The 21755-nt window shown below is 40.8% G+C and overlaps 1 protein-coding gene across 3 annotated transcripts in view; it reads right to left on the bottom strand.

Annotated features, from left to right (window-relative positions):
• SYT9 (synaptotagmin 9) overlaps nucleotides 1-21508 on the bottom strand; it is a 68753-nt gene extending 47245 nt beyond the window's left edge. For all 3 annotated transcript variants that reach the window (XM_054198236.1, XM_054198237.1, XM_054198238.1), the window contains exon 1: nucleotides 21354-21508. In XM_054198236.1, coding sequence (XP_054054211.1) covers nucleotides 21354-21501 — 148 coding nt within the window. In that variant the 5' untranslated portion in view covers nucleotides 21502-21508. The remainder of the gene's footprint in view (nucleotides 1-21353) is intronic.
• Between the last annotated feature and the right edge of the window lie 247 nt (nucleotides 21509-21755).

Here is a 21755-nt window from a genome sequence, read left to right as displayed (position 1 = left end):
GAAGGTTTCTCCTTTGCTTTCTGTTCTTCTCCCTCACTCCATCCCTCCCCTCCAATATACACACACACCTGTACAGTGTGGTGAGTAGGACTAGGGAAGTGATCGTCCCCTTGTATTCGGCACTGGTGAGGCACCACCTCAGGAACTGCGTCCAGTTTTGGGCCCCTCCCCACAAAAAAGACATTGAGGTGCTGGAGCGGGTCCAGAGAGGGGCAATGAAGCTGGTGAGTGGTCTGGAGAATAAATCTTATGAGGAGCAGCTGAGGGAACTGCGGTTGTTTAGCCCGGAGAAAAGGAGGCTGAGGGGAGACCTTATCGCTCTCTGCAACGACCTGAAAGGAGGTTGTAGCGAGGTGGGGGTCGGTCTCTTCTCCCAAGTAACAGGCGATAGGACAAGAGGAAACGGCCTCAAGTTGCGCCAGGGGAGGTTTAGATTGGATATTAGGAAAAATTTTTACACTAAAAGGGTTATTAAGCATTGGAACAGGCTGCCCAGGGAAGTGGTTGAGGCACCATCCCTGGAGGTATTTAAAAGACGGGTAGACATAGTGCTTAGAGATATGGTTTGGTGATGGTTTTTGTCAGAGTTAGGTTGATGGTTGGACTAGATGATCTGAAAGGTCCCTTCCAACCTAGGCAATTCTATGATTCTATGATTCTATCCCAAGTGTAAGATAAATCAGCATGGATGGAAAGCTAAGATTCTGAAGTATATATTAAACTCATAGAAAGTGACCATTGACGTAAGCTTAATAAATGACGCTGCCTCTTGGGCTTTGGTGTTTTAAAAAAATTACTAAATTCTGATGAGCAAAATAGATATTTGAGGAGGACAACAACGCAGGTCTGTAAGGCTGGAGACACAGTTTACTGTAGGACCTCAGTCCGTTTTGACTGAGTTGTGTGAGAAAGCATTGCCAAATGCAAGCTTTCCTCCTTGATCATACAGTCACCATCCCTGGAGGTATTTAAAAGACGTGTAGCTGTGGCGCTTAGGGACATGGTTTAGTGGTGGACTTGGCAATGTTAGGTTAACAGTTGGACTCGATGATCTTAAGGGTCTTTTCCAACCTAAATGATTCTATTCTATGAAAAATCGTCAGTTGATGACTCATCACAGTGATCTGAGAATTACAAAAAGAAATCCTCTGTGCACCTAGGATACCCTCATTTCAGCAGCAGCTAGATGCAGGCTTAGGGTATGCCCAGGAGCGTAACTATTCAGGAGTGATTAAGATAAGGGGACATCTGACATATTTCTTGTCAAAGTCTTCAGACTACCTCTCTGATACACGCTGTATTCATCATTACTGTCCATCAACGGACAGTGTGCCTCCCGCCCTCTTGGATGATGACAAGAAGGTCCATTCAAAATAAATATTTTCCTCCAGTAATTTCATACGAGTGGGAAAAGGAATGTAAATCCATATTTTTGAGAGAAAGATGTAATTTAGAAGATTTTTAAGTGAAATTTGCAAGCTATCTTTTTTTTTCAGATTTTTTCTTTATTTAACAGCTTAGTGACCTCTCCTATCTATCTATGATATATCTATGAGACAAATGACAGCCTTCTGGCCTTATTTAACTAATTGGTAATGTCACCATTGTTGACAGGATGAGCAAATTATTTTTTTAAAAAATCAAGGATTGTTCATGAAAGCTGCTAGAAAACAAAAATTTTGCATGGGTTCTCTCAGAGTGTCTGCACATACAGAGTTAAAACCATTGGGAGTAAATCTGGATCTGACAAATGTTAATGGGATGTAAACAGTGCAACAAATGTGTTTAGAAACCCTAATGGAGGTTTAAAGAATTGTTTGTAGTGTTCTTCTATCCACATTACCAAGTAGCTTGAACAAAGCTGTTAAATTATCACAATGATTAAACCGTTTATCACTAAGTAGCTTTTTCCCTTCTTCTATAAATGTCAGTTATTTAAATGTCTTTTTACAAATAGGCAACAGAAACCAAGATGCAGCACATTTGCTCACGGTGAAATTAGGTAAACAAGTTGAAAAGTTCAGAATGGAACCTGGACCTTCTAACTTCTAATTTTGAGTGTAGCAACTTTCCAGTTGCTTCTAGTGAAGCAGCCTGCAGCTAAATAGAAGGGATGCAGTCTAGAAGGGATGCATCCTTCTAAATAGAAGGGTGTGCTAAGCATTGCTGAGCACACAAGCAAGATTTTGACCACTGAACAGATGGTATGCCTTTTTCAAATAATCTAGTTATAAATGAGTTAGTTAAATAATGGAGTTCTGAGAAAGCTGTCGTCTCTCCAAATCCACCTGCTTTCTGGGAGACAGCAGGCATATTGCCACCACATGTAAAGTACCAACTGACACCAGGAACAGACTTCTGCAGAAAGAAAGTGGTGCAGAAAAGCCGTGTCACATACTCTGCAGCATAAAGGGATTGCTAAGCATCAATTCTTAGGTTGTAAAACAAAAGAATTTTTTTTTTCAGAGTGGATCCCAGAAGCCTGAAATACCACAAAAAGCAATTACGCTCAACAGCTGTAATAAAAACATGAAACATAGGTTTTGATAAATGTAACAGTGTTGGAAGATCTAAGCAGAAAATCCAAGCAACGGTATTTATGTACAATCCTAAAAGATTCCTACGGTAAAGATTTGCAGTAGTCTTCCCATCTTCTTGTGGTATATACATGTACACGTAATTGCTATCAAAGTTAATAGCCTCTTTAAACTTCGAATTCTGCAGATTTCAATCTTGCCGTGCTTTCTTCTAAAGCAAACTCTGCAGTAATCTTTTATTATCAAAACACCATTTTACATATTATATAAAACTGATAATTAATTGAATGGAGAATAGCGAAATAATTAATTTGATTAAAAGTGAGCTCTAAAATAGTTTGAATGTGCTGGAAATCAGCCCATGGCTTGTCTTTCCTCTTGCAGTAGGTAAAACAATTTCCAATCAAATAGTCTCTATTTTCATCCTGCATTCTGAGAGGAGATATTTCTGGTGTTTTAGATGTACAATTATTGTCATTATTTGTCATACCCAGACTCTTGGAGAGACTTTGTGCTTGCAGCAAGTAGAATCTACACGCTCATTCTACTGGATTTGCATTTTCTTTAATTAAGTTAGTTTAGCTAGATCTGTATCTTATCTCCTGAAATTATTTTCTACAGAAAAATTAGAACAGCTGGTTTCTTAATATGAGGAACTGAAGAGCATCCTTTGCTTTCACAAGGACAGCAAGGAAACATGAATAGCTGTTCCTTGAACAATCCACTATGAAATGAAAAGAGCAGGTGCTGTCAGTCTAAACTTGAAAATCAGACCTGTGCTTCAACATCCAAACCCTGAGTGGCATCAAGAGACAATGTAGCTCTCCATTCCCGTGAAGGAAAATTTCACAGATTCCTGTCCTTTATCTACAGGAAGGGCTTCACGTTTTTACTGTCCTAGACTGCTTCTTGGCAAAGCTCTTTCTTTTATTGAGCTTTCTAGAGAGTCCGTGTTAATTCTGGAGCTTTGGCTGTTTAAATAGAAATTACTGCCAGGCTAAACTGGCAGATGAATTCATGTGAGCAATTCAGTGCTTCTTCCACCTTGTAACCTAGAATATGTGGAGGAAATATATCCCTTTCAAGAGTTACCGTACAGTTCTATATGCAGAAAACAATTGCCCCATCTTACAGATGGCACAACAATTTGTTTTGGCATCCTTAGCCCTAGTCTTCCTAAATAACATGCCCACATTGGTGATTTAGCATTGGCGGGGGAGGGAGAAGGATTCTTTTGGGGGCAGATTTGCCTTGTATCTGTACTTGGAGCCCAGCGGTACTCACTTCAGTGAGACACACCACTGGTGGCTGTGTCTGAAGTAGTTTTCCTCCTGCTGGAACCAAGGCTGAAGCCAGACTCCAGTTGGGCAATGTGGACGCGGGGTCCTCCTGCGGTCAGGAGGCTTGCCTGATGCGTGCCTTCAGCTGGCCGTTGGCACACGCCTCACCGCTGCTTCACAAGCAGCACCGCGGGGACATTCAGTCCTTTAACCAGAACGGTGTGCAGCGAATCAGACTGCTCTCATTGGGCCACGTGAATTGGTAACGTAAGTTAGTCACCCTGAAGTTAGTGAGATTTTAAGTACAGGAGGACTATGAGTTTGGAACATGAACTATGTTAAAATCTTTGTATTTTTCCACTCTGGAAAAAATATCACCCTCACCACAAAGATCCCCTTATTTTGAATTGTATTTCTGTAAGCACTTAACTCCCCAATTTTGAGATCCCAACAACAAAATAGCAATGTATTGTGCACTTTAGAATAAATACAGTATAGCAATTACAGTTAATTCCATATGAGATTCTCAATGAGACCTAGGATGAAACAAAGGTGACAAGCAATTTAACAGACTGCATTTTCAGTGCCAAAATCAATTAGGGCATTCCAAATCCTGTAAACATTAATAGTAATTAGTAAGCTATGTGTCACTGTGCGTCTTTGACTGATGTCCAGCTTGTACTGTCTTGTCGTGTTTAGCTACAGGGAAGACTTACTGACAAATCTTCTAAGAGACAGTCTACAGCACACATTTATAGAGAGAGAACAAAATATCCGCATGGATATATATTGCTGCTGCTGCCAGCGGCTCGAGCGTGTTTAGGCCAGCCTCTGGATGTCATTGATAGCATAAATACGGAATAATAATTAATTACTAGGCAATGCTAACTAGAACAGAATGAGGCTGAATATGAAGCTGTGTTCGTAGCACTGAGCTTATTATTCAATTTGGCTCACTATTAGATGATGTTAGTACCAGGGGATTACAAATCCCTTCAGGGGTTCTTCTGCAGTGAAATACCACCAGTTGCACAGTATCTTACTTCTACCAAAACATAACTTCAAATGAATTAGGTTCACTCAAGCAATAAATAAGAAAAAGAGGATAAACAACCTTACCAGAGAGAGAAATTATAATCGTGGTATACGGCACAGTTTTTTTTAAGACTACTTCAATTATAATCACTGCTGTACCTTCCATGTTACACGCTCGTGTCTGCAGGTGGGTGTACATAAAGAAATGGGATGTAGAGAAGGGACCATCAACTTTGCAACATTCTTCTTGCAGACTTGAGGCTGCTCTTCCTCAGGCATCTTCCAAGGGGAGAACAACTCCCTCTCAGAATTACAATGAGACTCTAAAGAAGAAAATGTTGGCAGCAGCCCCTTGTTCCCAGAAACCATAACACCACAGCAGTGGGATACTTAAGAAAACAGTGTGGAAACACTGAGCCACAGCTTTCATGTCTTCTCTCCTCCCCCAAGAATTGCTCAGCTGGATTGCTCTCAGATCTGGGGAATTCCTTGGGTTTTGAAGAACTCCGAGAATTGTCCTACTTCTAAGGGAAAACCAAACATACATAATAGAGTAAACTGAGGGTAAATTTCTAGCCACCGTTTTGCCATCTTCTGGTCTCTAAAAATAGTAATGTGGGTTTCTTCTCAGCTCCCCAGAGACAGCTACAACCCACTTCCCTTGCTAACTGGAATGTGCTGACTGGATTTGCTAATTTTTCAGCTTCTTCAGCTGAATGATTTTAGGATAATTTTTTTGAACACTCGGGACTTTTTTATTTGTCATCCAACATGCCTAGGTAGATAAGGCAGTTTCCACCAGTTTCCACTACTTATCCTGGTCTCACGTGGTCCCCAAAAATAAACAAAGAAAATGATATTTAAAACTAAATAAAACACACTTCCAATAGTTTGACTATATTATGTAAAAATAGACATAAAACCATATTACGTTGACATTATTTTAAATCTTCTCTTTAGAATCAGGTGCTTGTGTGTATCCTTCTCTCAAGAAATCTCCGTGATCCTATTTCCGTTAAATTAACACTATTCCCACCCTTGGGTTGACATTTAACAACCTGTATTTGCCTCACTATGTTAGCGAAGATTACTTTTCACACTGTGAATTTCTAACTTTTGCTGACAGTGCATAGCACTGAGGGGAAAATTGATCACATTCTTGTATTTTTAAGGAAGAATTTCTTAATTTCTTTTTATAGCATACATTTATTTTTCAAGTAACACAAAATGGAATAAATGAGATGAGACCATTCAAAATGGATCATTGTAATACTGGGATAAGGATTTTGAATAGAAACAGTCATTTCTTATTTTATGCAACTGTAAATTATAAGGCTCGGATTTTCAGAAATACATGAAGGGCTTATATATCAAATTCCCACTCAGTTTCAGTGGGGTATGAGTCGTTCCACTCACGTACGTTTCTTTGAAAGTTTTATTCTCCAAGATTATTTTGAGTGAAAGTAGTACTACAGATGTCATGAGGTCAGATTTAGTGGCTCTGGTTTAGCAGCTTTTGAAATCTGACTTAGAGCAGGATTAAGTTTTGCCCTAAAATTAGAGAAAACCAGATGAATGTAAGAAAAGAGAATAGTTTTTGAATGACTGAAATACAAACATTAAGAAAACAGAAAACATTTCACTTGCAAGGGTAAGGTTATGTTCACTTAAGAAAAAACTGACAAAAAGGAAAAAGAAGGGAAAAGGACCGTGCACTCCAAAAAGCTGCATGTTCCAAACTTCCAGACTTGTGAAAGTGGGGCTGTTAGCAGGCTGCTGAGTAGAGTTACGGCACCAGGAAACAATTTCTCTGGAGGACTTGCACGCACAGGGTGCGTGGTTTGTTTATAAGTTTCTTACACATGAGCAAAACATGTGTGTTGATGCATATGACAAATTAATAGACAAATATATATCTTTAATAACAAGTAAATTGAGTCTGTAAAAATATACTCTTTAATCCCAAACTTGTGTATGCGTGTGTGTGTATGGGGCAAACTGGAGAATGGGAACATGTTAACAACGCCCCTCCCTCCGAGAAACATACTTTGTATTGTGCGTTTCTGCTGCAATAATGGGAACAGGATTACCTTTATAGTAGCCCTTGCAGTTTCGGTTTGAAATGGTGTCATGCTGAGATGTGCATTTGCAATCCAACCCAGGCCATGAAAGTAAATGTTTGAAACTCTTATATATAAAGAGCCAGTAACCAGCAAAATGCGAAAGATCACTAAAAGTTACCCTGTTAGTACTGTTGCACAGTCAGATGCAGGCGAGAGTGTGGGGTGGGATTTAGGTCTGAAAACATAAATCCAAGCTTGCAAACAGATATCGTGAATAAATTCCACAGCTAAACATTCAGATTAAGCCCAGCGCAGAAATAGAGGTTTTGAAATCCTCCTTATGCTTTTATTTATTCCCATTTGAATGTGAATTCCATGAAATCTCTGCCTCTCAATTATGGCTTCCTTGCTGATAACAGAGGCACATTTCTATTTGCTAACCTACACAGGAGGAAAATATATTCTGTTTATTATTTATGAGAGTAAAGCGCTGAGAGGCCCCAACAAAGCACAGGCTCTTGATGCCTGTTCACTATGAAAACAGAGCGCGCCATATTCAGGAGGACTACTTTCCACCTAAGTCCCTGGGCCTAATGTTTTCTTGTGGCTGCTTTTTAGGCAGTTTTCTGCACAGTGCTTTTCTGACATCACACTTGAGACATGCCCTGCTTTCTCTGCTGATTACAGACAAGGGATTAGCTGGAAGTTTAACTGCACATATCAGTACTGAAAAGTCAACCGAAAGGGCAGGGGAATAGCAGCACTGAGAGATTTCCCCAAGATGACACCCCGCGTGTCCCACAGTTAAGAAAAGAGCCTGAGTTTTCAGTCCCCAACTAGTAATCTCTTCCAGTCAACTAAGCCACGCTACTGTCTCTAAACAACATCCCTGAATCAAACAAGTTTGTATTAAGATATTGTAGAGTATATTTGATTGGCAGGATTTACAGCCATACATCTATGCCGTTTGGTATGTACATAGTCCTCCTTAGCTGGGCCTAAGTCCTCCTTTCATCTTGAACCAAGCATGTCAGCATCATTCCTTTCGTTCAATTGCTGAGTCAGGAAATACTCTGTAAAACCTTGCTTTTGTTCCCTTCTTTTTTTCCAAAGGCTATCTAATAGGTAAAAGAAAAGCAACATTTGGGTTTTAAAACTTAACATTAATATTTATCTTGGAAATATTCAAGGACGTAGCACTTATTTGCTGTCATTTACTGGGGACAGTAGTGCTTGAACCATTGTAAAAGGGGTCGTTCCTTGTTAATCAAGGGTTAGTTATGCAACACTTATGTATCTAACATTTTTGCTACTCCTGTCTTAAGAAAAATATACTATTTATTAGCAACATTTCCAGACTTAATGACCCTGGCATGTGCTATACTATTTACAATGAGTCCAAGCTCTTATGTGAATACCCACTTGTCATGGTTTCATCTGGGATAGAATTGACTATTTTGCTAGCAGCTGGTGCAGTGCTGTGTTTTGGATTTGGGATGGGGATAGTGTTGGTAGCGCACTGGTGTTTTTAGTTGTTGCTAAGCAGTGAAGGCCTTTCCTGCTCCTCACACAGCCCCGCCAGAGAGCAGGCTGGGAGGGCACAACAAATTGGGAGGGGATACAGCCGGGACAGCTGACCCCAACTGACCACAGGGATACTCCATGCCATATGACTTCATGCTCAGTACATGAAGCTGGGCAAGAAAGAAAGGGGGACATTCGGAGTTACAGCGTTTGTCCTCCCAAGTAACGGTTATGAGTGATGGAGCCCTGCTTTCCTGGAGATGGCTGAACACCTGCCTGCCCATGGGAAGTAGTGAATGAACTCCTTGTTTTGCTTTGCTTACGTGCGCAGCTTTTGCTTTACCTGTTGAACTGTCTTTATCTCAACCCATGAGTTTTCTCATTTTTACCCTTCTGATTTTCTTCCCCATCCTGCCATGAGGGGAGTGAGCGAGCGGCTGCGTGGTGCTTGGCTGCCAGATGGGGTTAAACCACACCACCACTTTGAGGTGATGTTTCTTTTAACATCAATGATGTTATGATAGCAATGAATACTCTGGAATGGCTGCCAACCATGGTTTAAACTGCTACAAAAAAGCAAGAATTGCTACTCTTTTAGAACTTTGGACACTTTATACTGTTGGATTCCATGGACTTGTGTATTTCCCAGATGCAGCTGCTGTTCTGGCTGTCCTGCGTTCTACTACACTCCTTTACTGATTGGTTTTTTATATCAAGTTTGCTCCTTTTAAGGCACTAATTTTACAGCTTTCTGATCTGCTTTGCTTAGTGAGAAAATAAAAAGGGATTTTTACATGGTAAACATCTTAGGTCTTGGTGCAGCAGTGATGATTTGCAAAGGGAAAATAGCAGAGGATGGAGGGACTGCAGAGCTTCTTTGCCCCTCCATCTCTTATACAGCATACATCATACCAAATACTGTTAACAGGGGGGGTGAGAAGAAATGGAGAATGGGAGAGAAAAGCAAAGGGACGAGAGAGGGCTGAACTCATTTCTGTACACTGTTAAGTTTACCCTTGGCAAAAACGTCTCACAAAGTCAGCAAGACTGTCCTGAAAAGAAATACAGTGTGGGAGACAATTAGGGATGCTGCTCAAGAGAAAAGGGCCTGGTGAAATAAAAAGCAGTACTGATTTGGGGTTTTGAATTCCCTAATTCCCCTCCCCTCCTCCCTGGCTCTCATGATTTTGAATGAAACATTAATACTGCTTCAGATGCTTCTTCCCTCCAAGGCCAATCAGCTGCTCGGCAGGGCGTGAAGCGGTTGTTCATTTGAACAGCTAACGAGGGAGTGGAAGGCCAGAGCTAATTCTAAGGTTTTTCCAGCACTGCTGAAGCTCACATTTGCCTTGACACATGGGGAATGACCTTAAGAGCCTCTCTTCACTGTGGAATAAGAGAAATGGTGCTGTATTAATTCTGCGCAAACAAGCCTGACTTGTCAGAAGAGATAATTTTTCACAAAACGACCATAAACATAGTTTTAAGATTGGAGTAGACACCTCGTCCTACTTAGTGCCATGGCAACAATTACCACTGGAAATCTTCCTCATAAGAGAGGTACAGAAAAAAGGAGGTAAACCAGCCAAACCACTGAAAATGTCAAATCCCAAGACTTCCATTTTAACAAATTTTCTGTTCCTTCTTCTCTTGGTGCACAGAGCCTTCAGAATGAGAAGCGAATCCCGAGATCGAATTTTAGATGTTCATGAAGGTGAAAAATTGCTTCCCCTCAATTTGGGAAGGAAAAAAAGTTGAGGTGGCTGAAGGTGTTGCTGGTTCTGTTGCTATTATTTGTTCTGGTTTCCAGCTCCCAAGAAAAACATAAAAGAAGGAAGAAAAATAGAGTAAAGGAAGAAAGAGCAGTTTTTGCTCACAGTGCTGGGTCTCACTTGTAACGCTACACCACAGAAGGACAGATACAGTAATTACTATCAAATCGCTCTGGCAAACCTATACCTGTGCACTGCTATTTTGGGCGCTGCTTTTAGCTATTTTGTCGTCACTGGCTCATAGCCGCGGTATGAAAGAAATCATCTTGACTAGCCAAATCACTCTTTATAACGTAACGACAACAGAACAAGAGACAGGTAGAGAATGAATAAGGTAGGCAGGGACAAGACATTAACTTGAGAATGAGAGCAGATATAAAAATGTTACACCCTCTGCAGTTAACAGCAGCTGGCAGGAACGGTGGTGCTGCTGCATAGGAAAGAGCCCAGGTGATGGGTTTTCCTTACCAGCTGAAGCCATGATGGCCAAGCTTTCTCTTTCCCGCCTAGCCACAGCCCTACTGTCAGTGACAAATCATGCTTTCTCAGGCAGGCTTACCAAATTACGAACCCTCAAAAAAAAAAAAAAAAAAGCAATGAGCATCTGATGGAACCCCAAGACCCCCAAAGCATTTAGACAGATCTACTTTCATCTCTTTCTACAGTGAAGTCCCCAAAGAAGCTCAAAAGGCTTTTAAATCCAGAAAAAAAAGGCAAATTTTACTGTAATAAAAAATAGAACTGTAACTTCTTACAACAAGGCAAGGCATATCCACAACTTTTCCTATCTACTATGTCCCTGTAGCCAGGTCCTCAAAATCCCAGGCTTCAATTCAGTCAGATCTAATTTCCAAGTGACAGCAAATCTGCTCGGTGCTCTTTGGTCCTTAGGAACACGAGTGATGTCTCTCTCTTCAGAGGCTTGGCTGCCTGTTCTGCATCTCCTGAGCAGCACAAGCGACAGGCTTCCTGCTCATGCCTGCTGCACCGGGAGGTTTCACCTCTCTTTCTTTGCAGAACAGCTATAAATTTAGAACAAACAAATCAAACACAAAAAATAGGTCAACCCCTCGCCTTTCTGTTTACCATCTAAGCCTAATTTCTGGTCTCTGTGTTCCTGTCCAAGACTCATTTTTGTCATGAAACATGATGATTTATCTCACAGTCGTTGACTTGGGTGGAGAAAATTTTTGTTTTGAATCAGTAATCATGATGAATATTTATCAAATAAATTAAAAAAAGAGGAAAAAGTTTAAGTTATACTTCTGTTACCATGGTTGCCTTAGTGGCATCTGCAGAAATAGGAACCTTTCCTGATGGCTTGATCTACTTCAGAAGAGAGGATAATCATAGAATTAAACAAAATTGGAGCTATTAGTTTCGATTTGTGTCTTATATTACCCCAAGCAGATTGGTAAAACTTCAAAAAATAGTACTGATAAGAGAATTCTCTGTTGAGAGCTTTCCGTATTTTTTTAAGCAATACCAGATCTGTATTCTATTGTATTTGGTTGCTAATGGACCTAAAAGCTCTTTTCAGCAGGTAAGAATTGCCATAATGCCACTGCTACGTATCCTACATCAGCCCTACTATGGGGAATAGAATAGCACTCAGCGGCAACCAGCTCAATACCTGCTTTATTTCCCTGTAGCCACGCAGGAAACACTCCCTTCCTTTATGCTGTACAGAGAGACTTTAGCGTAATGAACATTGAGATCACCCTATTTATGGTAGGCTTCCCAAAAAAAGATAGAATAACTAGGCATTAGTTTTATCCATTAAACTTCTCCAGGTGAAAAAAAAAATAATAAAGAAACTTCTCTTTTAAATGGGTAAAACATCTGCCACAAATGGAAACAGAAGATCATAAGACACTTGGTCTCATTGATAATTTTCTAATTAGCATTGTACGTTCCTTTCTATATATTATAGTAGGATAATTCTTACTGAATTCCATGTTGTATTTATATAATTTGATAGATGTGAGAAACACCTTCTGTAATATCTTAATATGTATTAGAGAAACCATTAAGTTTATAGGCATGAACCTCTTGCAATTACAAAGTATGTAGAAAGTTTTAAAAGACAACTCTAAACAGAACTTCCTATAGCTGTGGCCAGATGCCCAATGAGAGAATCTGTGTGTAAGAGGGTCAAACATCATATATCGATTGATTAAACAGCAATACAACTACATTCTGAAATTACACTAAATGTGAGGAGAAAATAAACCATACTGTTGATGTCTGGGAATTAAAACACAGACGAATTAAAAGTACCAGAAATATGGTCAGTAAATAAAATGAGATGCTGCTTGAGAAACGGAGTGGGAACACTCAGGTGAAAAAATATCTGAAACACAGGTATATACACACACAATCTAGCAAAGAAATGGAGAAGCCAGGCACAAATTAACCTGGGTAGGAATGATGGAGACCGGTTTACGAGAAGAGATTAAAAAAAGATAAATATTTAGTGTTTGGATAGTAATCGTATACACACAAAGAAGGTCCATCGCATGGGGAAAGGAAGTATTTGGTGAGTTTCACAGACAGTAAAATAGAATTAAGAAATTTTGAAAAAACTTCCTGAGGGAAACATAGCAAACTAAGGAAACATGTGCAAGGGAAGTCAGGAAGGCTTTTTTTTTGTGTAAAAACTGAACCAGGGGGGAAAAAAGTGAGAAAGTACACTGGAAGGAATGATCCTACTTCAATTCCTAATGCTTCTTAGTTTAGATGCACTTTGATAGTTTCAACTCCGAAATCATTAGTGCCTGAATTTTTTTGTTCATATGGTGGATTTACATCAATGATCTAAAAGCTTTTTCTGACAGATTATATATTCTTGGACTCTTCCAATGTTTATCTTTGGTAGACACACATCAACTGTAAATTGGCTGAAGACATAGAGACGCGTATGCCAGTTTCGACTGCATCCACTCTATTTCTGAATTCCAACTAACCCTAGGAAGTACACAAGATAAAATCCTGTAGCGTATTTGTCTGCCAAAAGAAGACAAACTGATTTTACTTGGCTAATGAATGTCTACAATCCAAAAAAAATGCAGCTGAACATATTGAGCAACTTAAACCACACAAGATTCAGTGTGATTACAATAGCTAATGTAACAAATGTGCAAACCACCAGCTGTTATACACAACATTTTCTTTTATGTGACAGAATTTTTTTTGTACTTTCCAAATAAATGGATCAAGTACTCACTACTTAACAGTACTACGGAACATGCAAAAAATATTTATCTTGTAAGACGATGAACTTTAGGAATTAAAGATGTTATAAGTGGCAACTGACAGCATTTCTATGAAAAATCCTTCCATCTGTAATTAATTATTCTAAATTCTTGTCCCTTGAACTAAAATTTTGTAACCAATATGAAAAGGGCATAAAGCTTTAGACCAAAAATAATCTCTCTTTATCTCTTTGGTCTAAATAAAGCCACAGGAGAGCTTAAATTAATGAGAAAATATAGTAAAAGATGCACAATACAATGTTCTTAAGTGCGGCTTTGCACTAAATCAACAATGATCGTTACTTTCAGTGGGGGAAGAACTAAAACCTAAAAATGTGATTTTAAACATAAATACGTAACTTGCAGTTTACATTCAACCCCTACTTACTACACACATCAAAGATGCTGTCGTATGGCACAGCCTCAAGAATGAATTTAACTGGATCTGCTGTAATGACAGCAATTGTTTTGGACTTACATTTCTAGGACTCTGAACTGTCAGTGTAATTAAACTCTCACTAATTAGTTTGGAAAGGAAATTTCCAGAAAGCTATCGGGGGGGACGTGTGGCCGATCATTTGTACTTGGGTCACTAAATGTATGGATCACACAAAAATGTAACAATTCTGAATTCTACCAGCACTGAAAAACAGCATTATTGTAGACAGGTTCGGGTTTTTTGAGGAACTAATGAACCGTAAATCCCTTACAGTAACACCTCTACTTAAGTGATCAGAACTTTTTGTCTCCAAATGTAAATTGTTGCCTGCGGAACACTTATGGGTATTTCTTAGGAAAATAATTAGCAAATTCTTTCCCTTTCCCCCCTATCTAGGAGGAATGTGAAAATCCCATTGAAATAAGAGTTACAACAAATGCAGCGATAAAGTTTTTGTGGCAAGTACAGTCATATGTACGAGGGCTAAATTTAGCCTGCTGTTTTTCATCAGCAAAACTGGCATTTAAGATGAGAATTCAGGTGTAAGACAGACTGTATGCTATTTAGCCACCCTAATTTTTAAAAGGTTGATGTTTTTGTCAGTACTCTTTAGGTTATTTTCAATTATATATATATTTTTGTTACTCACAATTCAAAATAACCATTTTCTTTAACATTCACCGCACATTTAGAAGAGACTTTTCTAAACTGTGGGATGACTGCAGACATAACTGACTTCTGATTCAATTGGTATGCTAGTCTAACTTTTAGGATTACTTCACAAATCTGCTTGCTATGACTTCAGTAAATAAATATTATTTTTATATATACGCTGAATATAGTATAGGAGTAAATAGACCTCGTTAAATACGAAGGGGTGTAGTTGGCATCAGCCTATTTAACACAAGCATAACACAATGCTATGTTACAGTTTCAGTGCATAAGTACATACTGTAAACAACAGACATTTGGTACAATTCCCACATAACTGAGAAGTAAAACCAAAATGGAAATGGAAGCCCCAGAAAGCTCTTGCTTTGCACACCTATACTGAATATAGATGCAGAGGCCAAGAAGGGCTACAAGCCACCTTCCTCCCGTCTTTTTCTCATACAGTTAAACTTGGTCTCCTTCCCACAAGATCCAAGAGCAGCCACAGGACAACAGTGGCACGAGTCTTGGTCAGAGGGCTACAGAAAACCTCCTCACGTTTGTCTTCTCAGTTCAGAGGAAGGTGCTACAACGCTGAAGCTCCTTTGCACCACTGAAAAATGTAGAGTGATTTCGGCAGTGCGGGGATATGTCCTTTCATGTTTCCACGGTGTTTAATATGACCTCCCTGGTCTCCAACCTGATCAAACCTCAAGATCAGTTTTATTCTAAGAATGATGTTTGTAGTCTTCCTTCGCTCTGGTTCGGAAGTGTAAATTATAACTTAAACATCTATACATCTTTAGATTACCTGTAAAAAGAGCAAAAACCTATTCTAGGAAGAAGATATATATTAAAGCAAAATCTTTCCTTTAATTTACTTTACTTTCATTTACATTAATTTAATTGCAGCTTCAAGCCGTTATTAAGCACACAGGTACTCCCTCTTCTTTCAACATAACTTGCTCTTTTTTGCACTTTGTTTCAAAGTTTACCTTTTTAAAACAGATTTCCCAGGAAAAGGCAATAGAAAACTCCTTCAGTATGAAGGAAAATCTCTGAGAGTCTATTTGTTTACAGGGAATTAAACAGAGCATATTAGAATACAGGCAACGGGAAGTAATTCTTTTTACCTTCCACAAACTTGTTTCTGACTTTTCAAAAGAGAAAAAGAATACGTAGTTTTAGTATAAAATACATAACAGCACTGTATTTTTTTTTTTAAATTCTTGGAACAGTACTTTTGTTCTTGAAACCCAAAGGAACTTGGGCCTCGCACTTCATTCATTCGGTATCATGTCAGTGAATAGGATCCATGCTTGTCCTCTGTCTTGTGAAGAGCTTTGTACTAACATGACATATAGAATACTATCAATCTTGAGTGGCAGCATTTCACTCTCGTTTTGCAGAAGGAAAACAAAATTAAAAATACGGAAAGCGATGGCTCATGAGGAGTAAATTAAAAATAAAACAACATACTGAAAGTTATTTTACCCACTCTAATCTTCTTCATGTCTTTACAATTCCATCAATTCTTTTTGCATTTATCTAGATAAATCTAGATGTATTTAGCATCTTGATAAGACTCTGCAGCTTGTTATGTTCCTGGAAGTTCAGGGGGGATAAATCAGTAAGTCGAGTTACAAAAATTTTTAAATGCCCTCTTAAGAAATTAAACTCCTTTCTGAAGGCAGGTTTTGTTTTTAAACTCAGTTCTGAATTAAAGGGAAGCTCGCTGGGGTACTATTCAATTGCAAGTATTAGCCTCCCAGGGTGTGACCAGTCTATCGGAATGCTACTCTCCACAGAAAACCGTGGCTCTCACATTCCGCTGGTCAGCTGGGAGGGCACATTTATGCCAATTAGGCCTTTTTGTTTCTTTGTGCTCTTCTCATTCCTGAAGTTTAAAGTATACATTAAAAGATGAAGTACTGATTTATAAGGTTCTTAAATTCTACTGCTAGACCATGTGCACCTTCTCATATATTGTTCCTTTAACATCCATCACATTTCCATGGCCACTTTTTTCAGTTTCTCGATTGTTAACTATCTTTACTTCCATCAAATACTAAAATCTGACTTCCTGTCACTGTCCAGTATTGATCTCTTGCTTATGACCTGTAGCACACTTTATGTCTAATGGCCATCACTATACCCACAGTGTTCAGCATATATTCTGGTTTAGCATCTATTAGTCAATTTTAAAGCACATAATTAAGACTGTTGTAAGACCTTACTGGCTTAACTTCAAGATGCGCAGTCCAACACAACAGAAAAGGATAGGAAACTTTTTTTCTTTCTATTAATTTTTCCACTATGACATTAATGAAAATTCATTGTGATTAATGGCCTAGACTTTTTTATGCCCCTTATCTTTGTAAGCATCCTTTTTATCCAGTCCTTGCGTTCATAACAACTTCCTCTGACCTTTTAAAATTTTTTATTCTAAGCTTTAAAGGCTTGCACACTTTTTAACTAAAGGAAGAAAAATTCAATCTGTAGAATGCACTAAGGAGATGAAGTTTTGTGTAAGGCAGTCTCGGCACCCAACTCTTTTATACTTTTCCTTTATATAACTTAACTTTACTGATATTCAACAAATGCCAGCAAACATATAACTATGCATTAAGCACTCTGTTGCTATATGTAGCAGTCACTGGAAGGTATGCAGGCAGCACAAGTTGCTGCAAAGCTGGCAAAACACTACAACAAAAGGCAATGCAGAAATCCATCAGGTTCTACAAAGAACAATGGCAGCTACCGCTGACATCTCTGGGAAGCTCTTTTTTAAAAAACAAAGATTCACCACAACAAAAAAAATCCCCAAAAGACCCAGAATCTCCTACACCCAAGAACTACAACAACTACTGGCAAAAGCTTTAAGGTTGATTTCTGAAATGTCTGAAATGCAACTCTGATGCGCTCAATTCAGCTACAATGGAGGTGTCATTCACACTCACCCACCACGCGGGCTGAGAACAGAGCACTAGCTCCAGCCACCAGAAGTCATTCTTCCTCTCTTCTCTGCAAAACTAAACTATCCTAAATCAAAAGCATGACTCTTCCTCTTGATTTCCCGCCTCGCCCCCCCCCCCCCAAATTTCCATCTTTTAAAAAGTCCAAAGTCACAAGTAGAAAAACATAGACACCCTTTCTGCCAGGCTTGATTCCTGCCACACCAAGGGTTTCAGTTAAAAGGTAGGAAGGTAAATCTATTAGAAGAATAGTCCACAAGAAAATGCAGATTTTATTGGTCTTAATTCCTGTTTTAATGGCATGTCTCTCCATTAAGATTTTCTCCCTTCATGGTTGGGTTTTTGGTGGGTTTTTTTCCTTTTTTTTACGCATTGGTATAATTCTTCTAGTGAAGCAACTTCCATTCCTCATCTACAATATTTGCATTATCTGGTGTCACGGGGTGAAATTACAGGATCTTGAGTGATTGTTTTCAAACACCCTTATGATTAACATGGTCTTCGCTTGAATATCTCTAAGAGGTCCATATGATTCTCCCTTATGAATGTATTACATACTTGGCATTCTCAGACTTTTAATAGCAATTTACCCTCATAAAACCCTTCTATGCCAAAACCCCTTCTATGATATAGGAATATTATCAACATTTTACAAATAGGGAATAGTGGAATGGAAAAAGATCCAGCTTATTAAGGTATCTAGATGCTTCAGGATGCCTATTGGGATTTTCAAGGGTGCTCTGACATATAACTCCTATTGAACTAATTGAAGATTTTTCACTAAATGCCTAATTTGCATTTTTCGTTTTCTGAAAACCTTTAAAATGTGACTCACCCATGTCACCCTTTAAATCCAGCGGACCAGCACGTTAAACCTGGAACTCATTAGCCCTCAACTTATGCTCTAAGCACTGTGCTGTACTTCCCATAATAGGGCAAATTACACGAAAAATAAAGCTGCTGTGCATACCACAAGCATCCAGTCCCCTCCTGTCCCCCTCACTCCTGCCCTCCTGGTCTGAGTCACACACCAAACGCTCAGACACTGGGGAGCCACACAGCCAACTGCATCAGATGCCAGGCGAGAAACAAGTGGATCTCCAGGGATCTGGCTGCTCAGCGCATCTGTATCCACCATGTAGTTGGGTTTAGGCAAGTAGTCACTTTATTGGAGAAAAACTTCTATAAGCACGGGGAAAAGCTTTAATTCCTGTACAAAAGCTAAGCAGCTGCGCTTTTCTCAACTCTCACAGAGTTGTACCCATTTTTAGATAGCTCTTTTGGCTGGCCTAAGAGGAAGTTGCTCAATTTGGCTGACACGCATCACCTTCACACGGGGAGGGGGGGAATGTTATGACTATTATACCTTCATCTTTTGCCTAATTCTTCCGAGAAGGCGCGGCCTTTCAGCACAGCTTTTCTTCACAGCTCTGTGTTTAGACCACTAGCGGCTGGAAAGCGAATGGACCAGCTCTCAGGGCTTTTTAACGCCATTTCACCATTGTTAAGTCAATGCAACTTACTATGTAGATCAAGCTGGATTTGGTCAACATACTCCCCTTTGACTGTGAATCGTATTACTTCCTTTTGGAGGTCATGTACACTGTCTTCTTACAGCCCATACCATCACATCCAAGGATTAGCTAAACAAACCTCATGGGCAGCCAGTTTACTGGGACAATATATGTATTTTAATCAAAGAAATATAAAAAAAGGTAAATTAATAAATTCCTGACATTGCTACCCTACAGAAGTGGTTTCCAAGTTAGGGCTTATGGATAACGTGTTGCCTGCTAGACCCTCTGAGACCGGCTGCAGCTGCAAAAAATAAAAATGTTAATATTGAGGCCAATAGGAAGCTGGTGCCTGCAGCATAATTGCTCACTGTTGTTGCACATTGGCTGGCGGAGGTTAGGGACCGCTGCTCTCTGTAATTGAGCAGGTTTGCAACAATACCAGAAGGCTGTTGTATAATAATGGTTTAAGCAAAACAGGTAGAAATAAATACAATTTTTTTTTTTTGTAGCATTAGGTAGAGGTGATAAATTTTTACTGAGTGCGCCACGTTTTAAAAATGCTCCCAAACAGATGCCAGGTACTCTTTTTGCCCGAGGCTGATGGAAAAAAGCAGTAGCTTCTGAAAGAAATCTGAAAAGCTGTTATCCAAGTAGCTGAGGTTAAAGTCTCCATATGCATTTCAAGTAACTTAGTATTCAAAGTGAGCACTGATTTAAGTAGACATTTTTGGAATAATCACCTGATATACAAATATGTGATTGATCCCTTGGTAAATGAAAATTACAGAAAATCACAGGTGTCTGTCACAAAAATTACTGCTTATATGAACAAAGCAATTAAATCTGCCTATATGAACAAAACAATTAAATTTGCCTAATTTTAAAGAATCCTTATCAAACATTGCATGAATCACTTTAATTTGAATATTTTTAAGTAAGTGAAAATCCAGAATGGCTGCGAATAGCTTTGGATAAAAGTGAACTGAATGACAGAAAATTTCTTATTCATTTATTGTGACAGCAAATCTTTCCCTCTCCACCTCCCCCCAGTTTTTTTTCTTAGTTTTACTTGTTTCCTCCAGGCCTTTTGGCATATCCAAGCATTGGTCAGTAAGCTGCACTCCGAGTGTTACTTCAGGCTAACCAAATTGCAGAAAAATATTTAAGAATAGAGTGTCATTAGACTGCCCTATGTAAATGAACTAATTTATTTTGAAATAAAGATTAATACTGTGCAGTGACGATCAGCTGATCTAACAGTAAGGCTTTCCAGTACTGTAAACGTTTATCAACTTCTCCTCTAATTCTCTAAATTTCTCCTTATACTGAGCATACTCAACTTGATGGTATAAAAATAAATATAATAAACTCATACTTCAAATTGCAATTTGCCTTTCTCTTATGGCCAGAGACGTACAGAACATCATCAATCTTTCAACATTTTTGAGCAGCTGGAGCTCAGCTTCCTTATTAAAAATCTTCCTTAAGTTAAAGTTTTTTAAATCAGAGGGTTATGCCAAGGTATGAAAAGGCAACCATAATCCAGACACATAGACACAAGACCACTCGGTGTATATCTGGTCAGACCTACAGCCCCCACATCTGCTACAGAAATGCAAGAAATGTCTTTTTTTAACTTGTGAAGTACAGAACGGGAAAGTTTGGTTACATTGTGTTGCTTTTAAACTGAGCTACAACATTCCCCCCCCGCCCCCCGTCTTTACAGTGAAACCCGGAGTGATGGGGAGGACCACAGGAGCACCAGAAGAGTCCCCTCGCCTTGTGACAGTGCAGCAAGCTCCGGAGGAGGCAGCGCTGGGCAGGGATGCTCCGACCCGCTCCAGGGCCGGCCTTGAGCCGAGGCGAGCACGGGGCCAGCTGGCCAGCCGGGGCAGAAAGTTGCCCGCCATCCTTGCCCGCCGCCCGCGCTGCCGGCGCTCGGGCGGCTGGCGGCCGGCTCCGGCGGGGAGAGGTGCCCGGCCAGGGGCTGCAGCTCCGCCAGCAGCCGGGCGCTGGACGCCTCTAACCGAGACCCCGCAGCACCGGCCAGCCCAGCCCGGACCAGCGTCCTCCCCCCGGCCAGACCGGGGCAAATCCCCCCCCGGCCCCGGGCTCCTGGGAGCTTTCCCCCCCCACCTCCGCTTCTTCCCTCCCCGGCTGCTCCCACCCCGGGGCAGCCCCCGCCGTGCCGGCAGGCCTCGCCCCGCGGCCTCCGAGGGATGCTTGGGGATGTTCACCCTCCTCCGGCAGCCAGGGGACGGGGGAGGCCGCCGGCGCCCGCGCCCCTGTAACGGCGGCGGCCGTACCTGAGTCGCTGAGGCGGGGCCGGGCTCTGTCCCGCAGGTAGTAGATGAAATCCCGGCAGTTCTCGTTCTCCACCGCCCCGACGGAGCACAGCTCGGCCAGCAGCTGCAGCGCTTTCTGGCAAATCTCGTCCTCCCTGTCGCCGGGCATCGCCCCCCCAGCATCCTCGGGAGCGGAGCGGAGCCCCGCGGTCAGGCGCCGCGCCGCTGCCCGCCGCCCGCCTGCAGCCGCCCGCGCCGCCGGGCCGCCGCCCGCATCCTCCGCCAGCGGCGCCCGCCCCGCCGGGCCGGGCCGGGCCGGGCCGCCCGCCGCTCCCCGGGCTCCGCCGCCCCGCCGCCGGCCTCGTCCCGCCGCCTCCTGCGCGCCGCGCCGCCGCCGCCGCGGGCGGAGGAAGGTGGTGCCGG

This window comes from Rissa tridactyla, chromosome 4 (assembly GCF_028500815.1).
Source record: "Rissa tridactyla isolate bRisTri1 chromosome 4, bRisTri1.patW.cur.20221130, whole genome shotgun sequence".
NCBI lineage: Eukaryota > Metazoa > Chordata > Aves > Charadriiformes > Laridae > Rissa > Rissa tridactyla.
The sequence above is the reverse complement of the archived record's forward strand: the minus strand, read 5'-3'. Positions and strand labels throughout refer to the sequence as shown.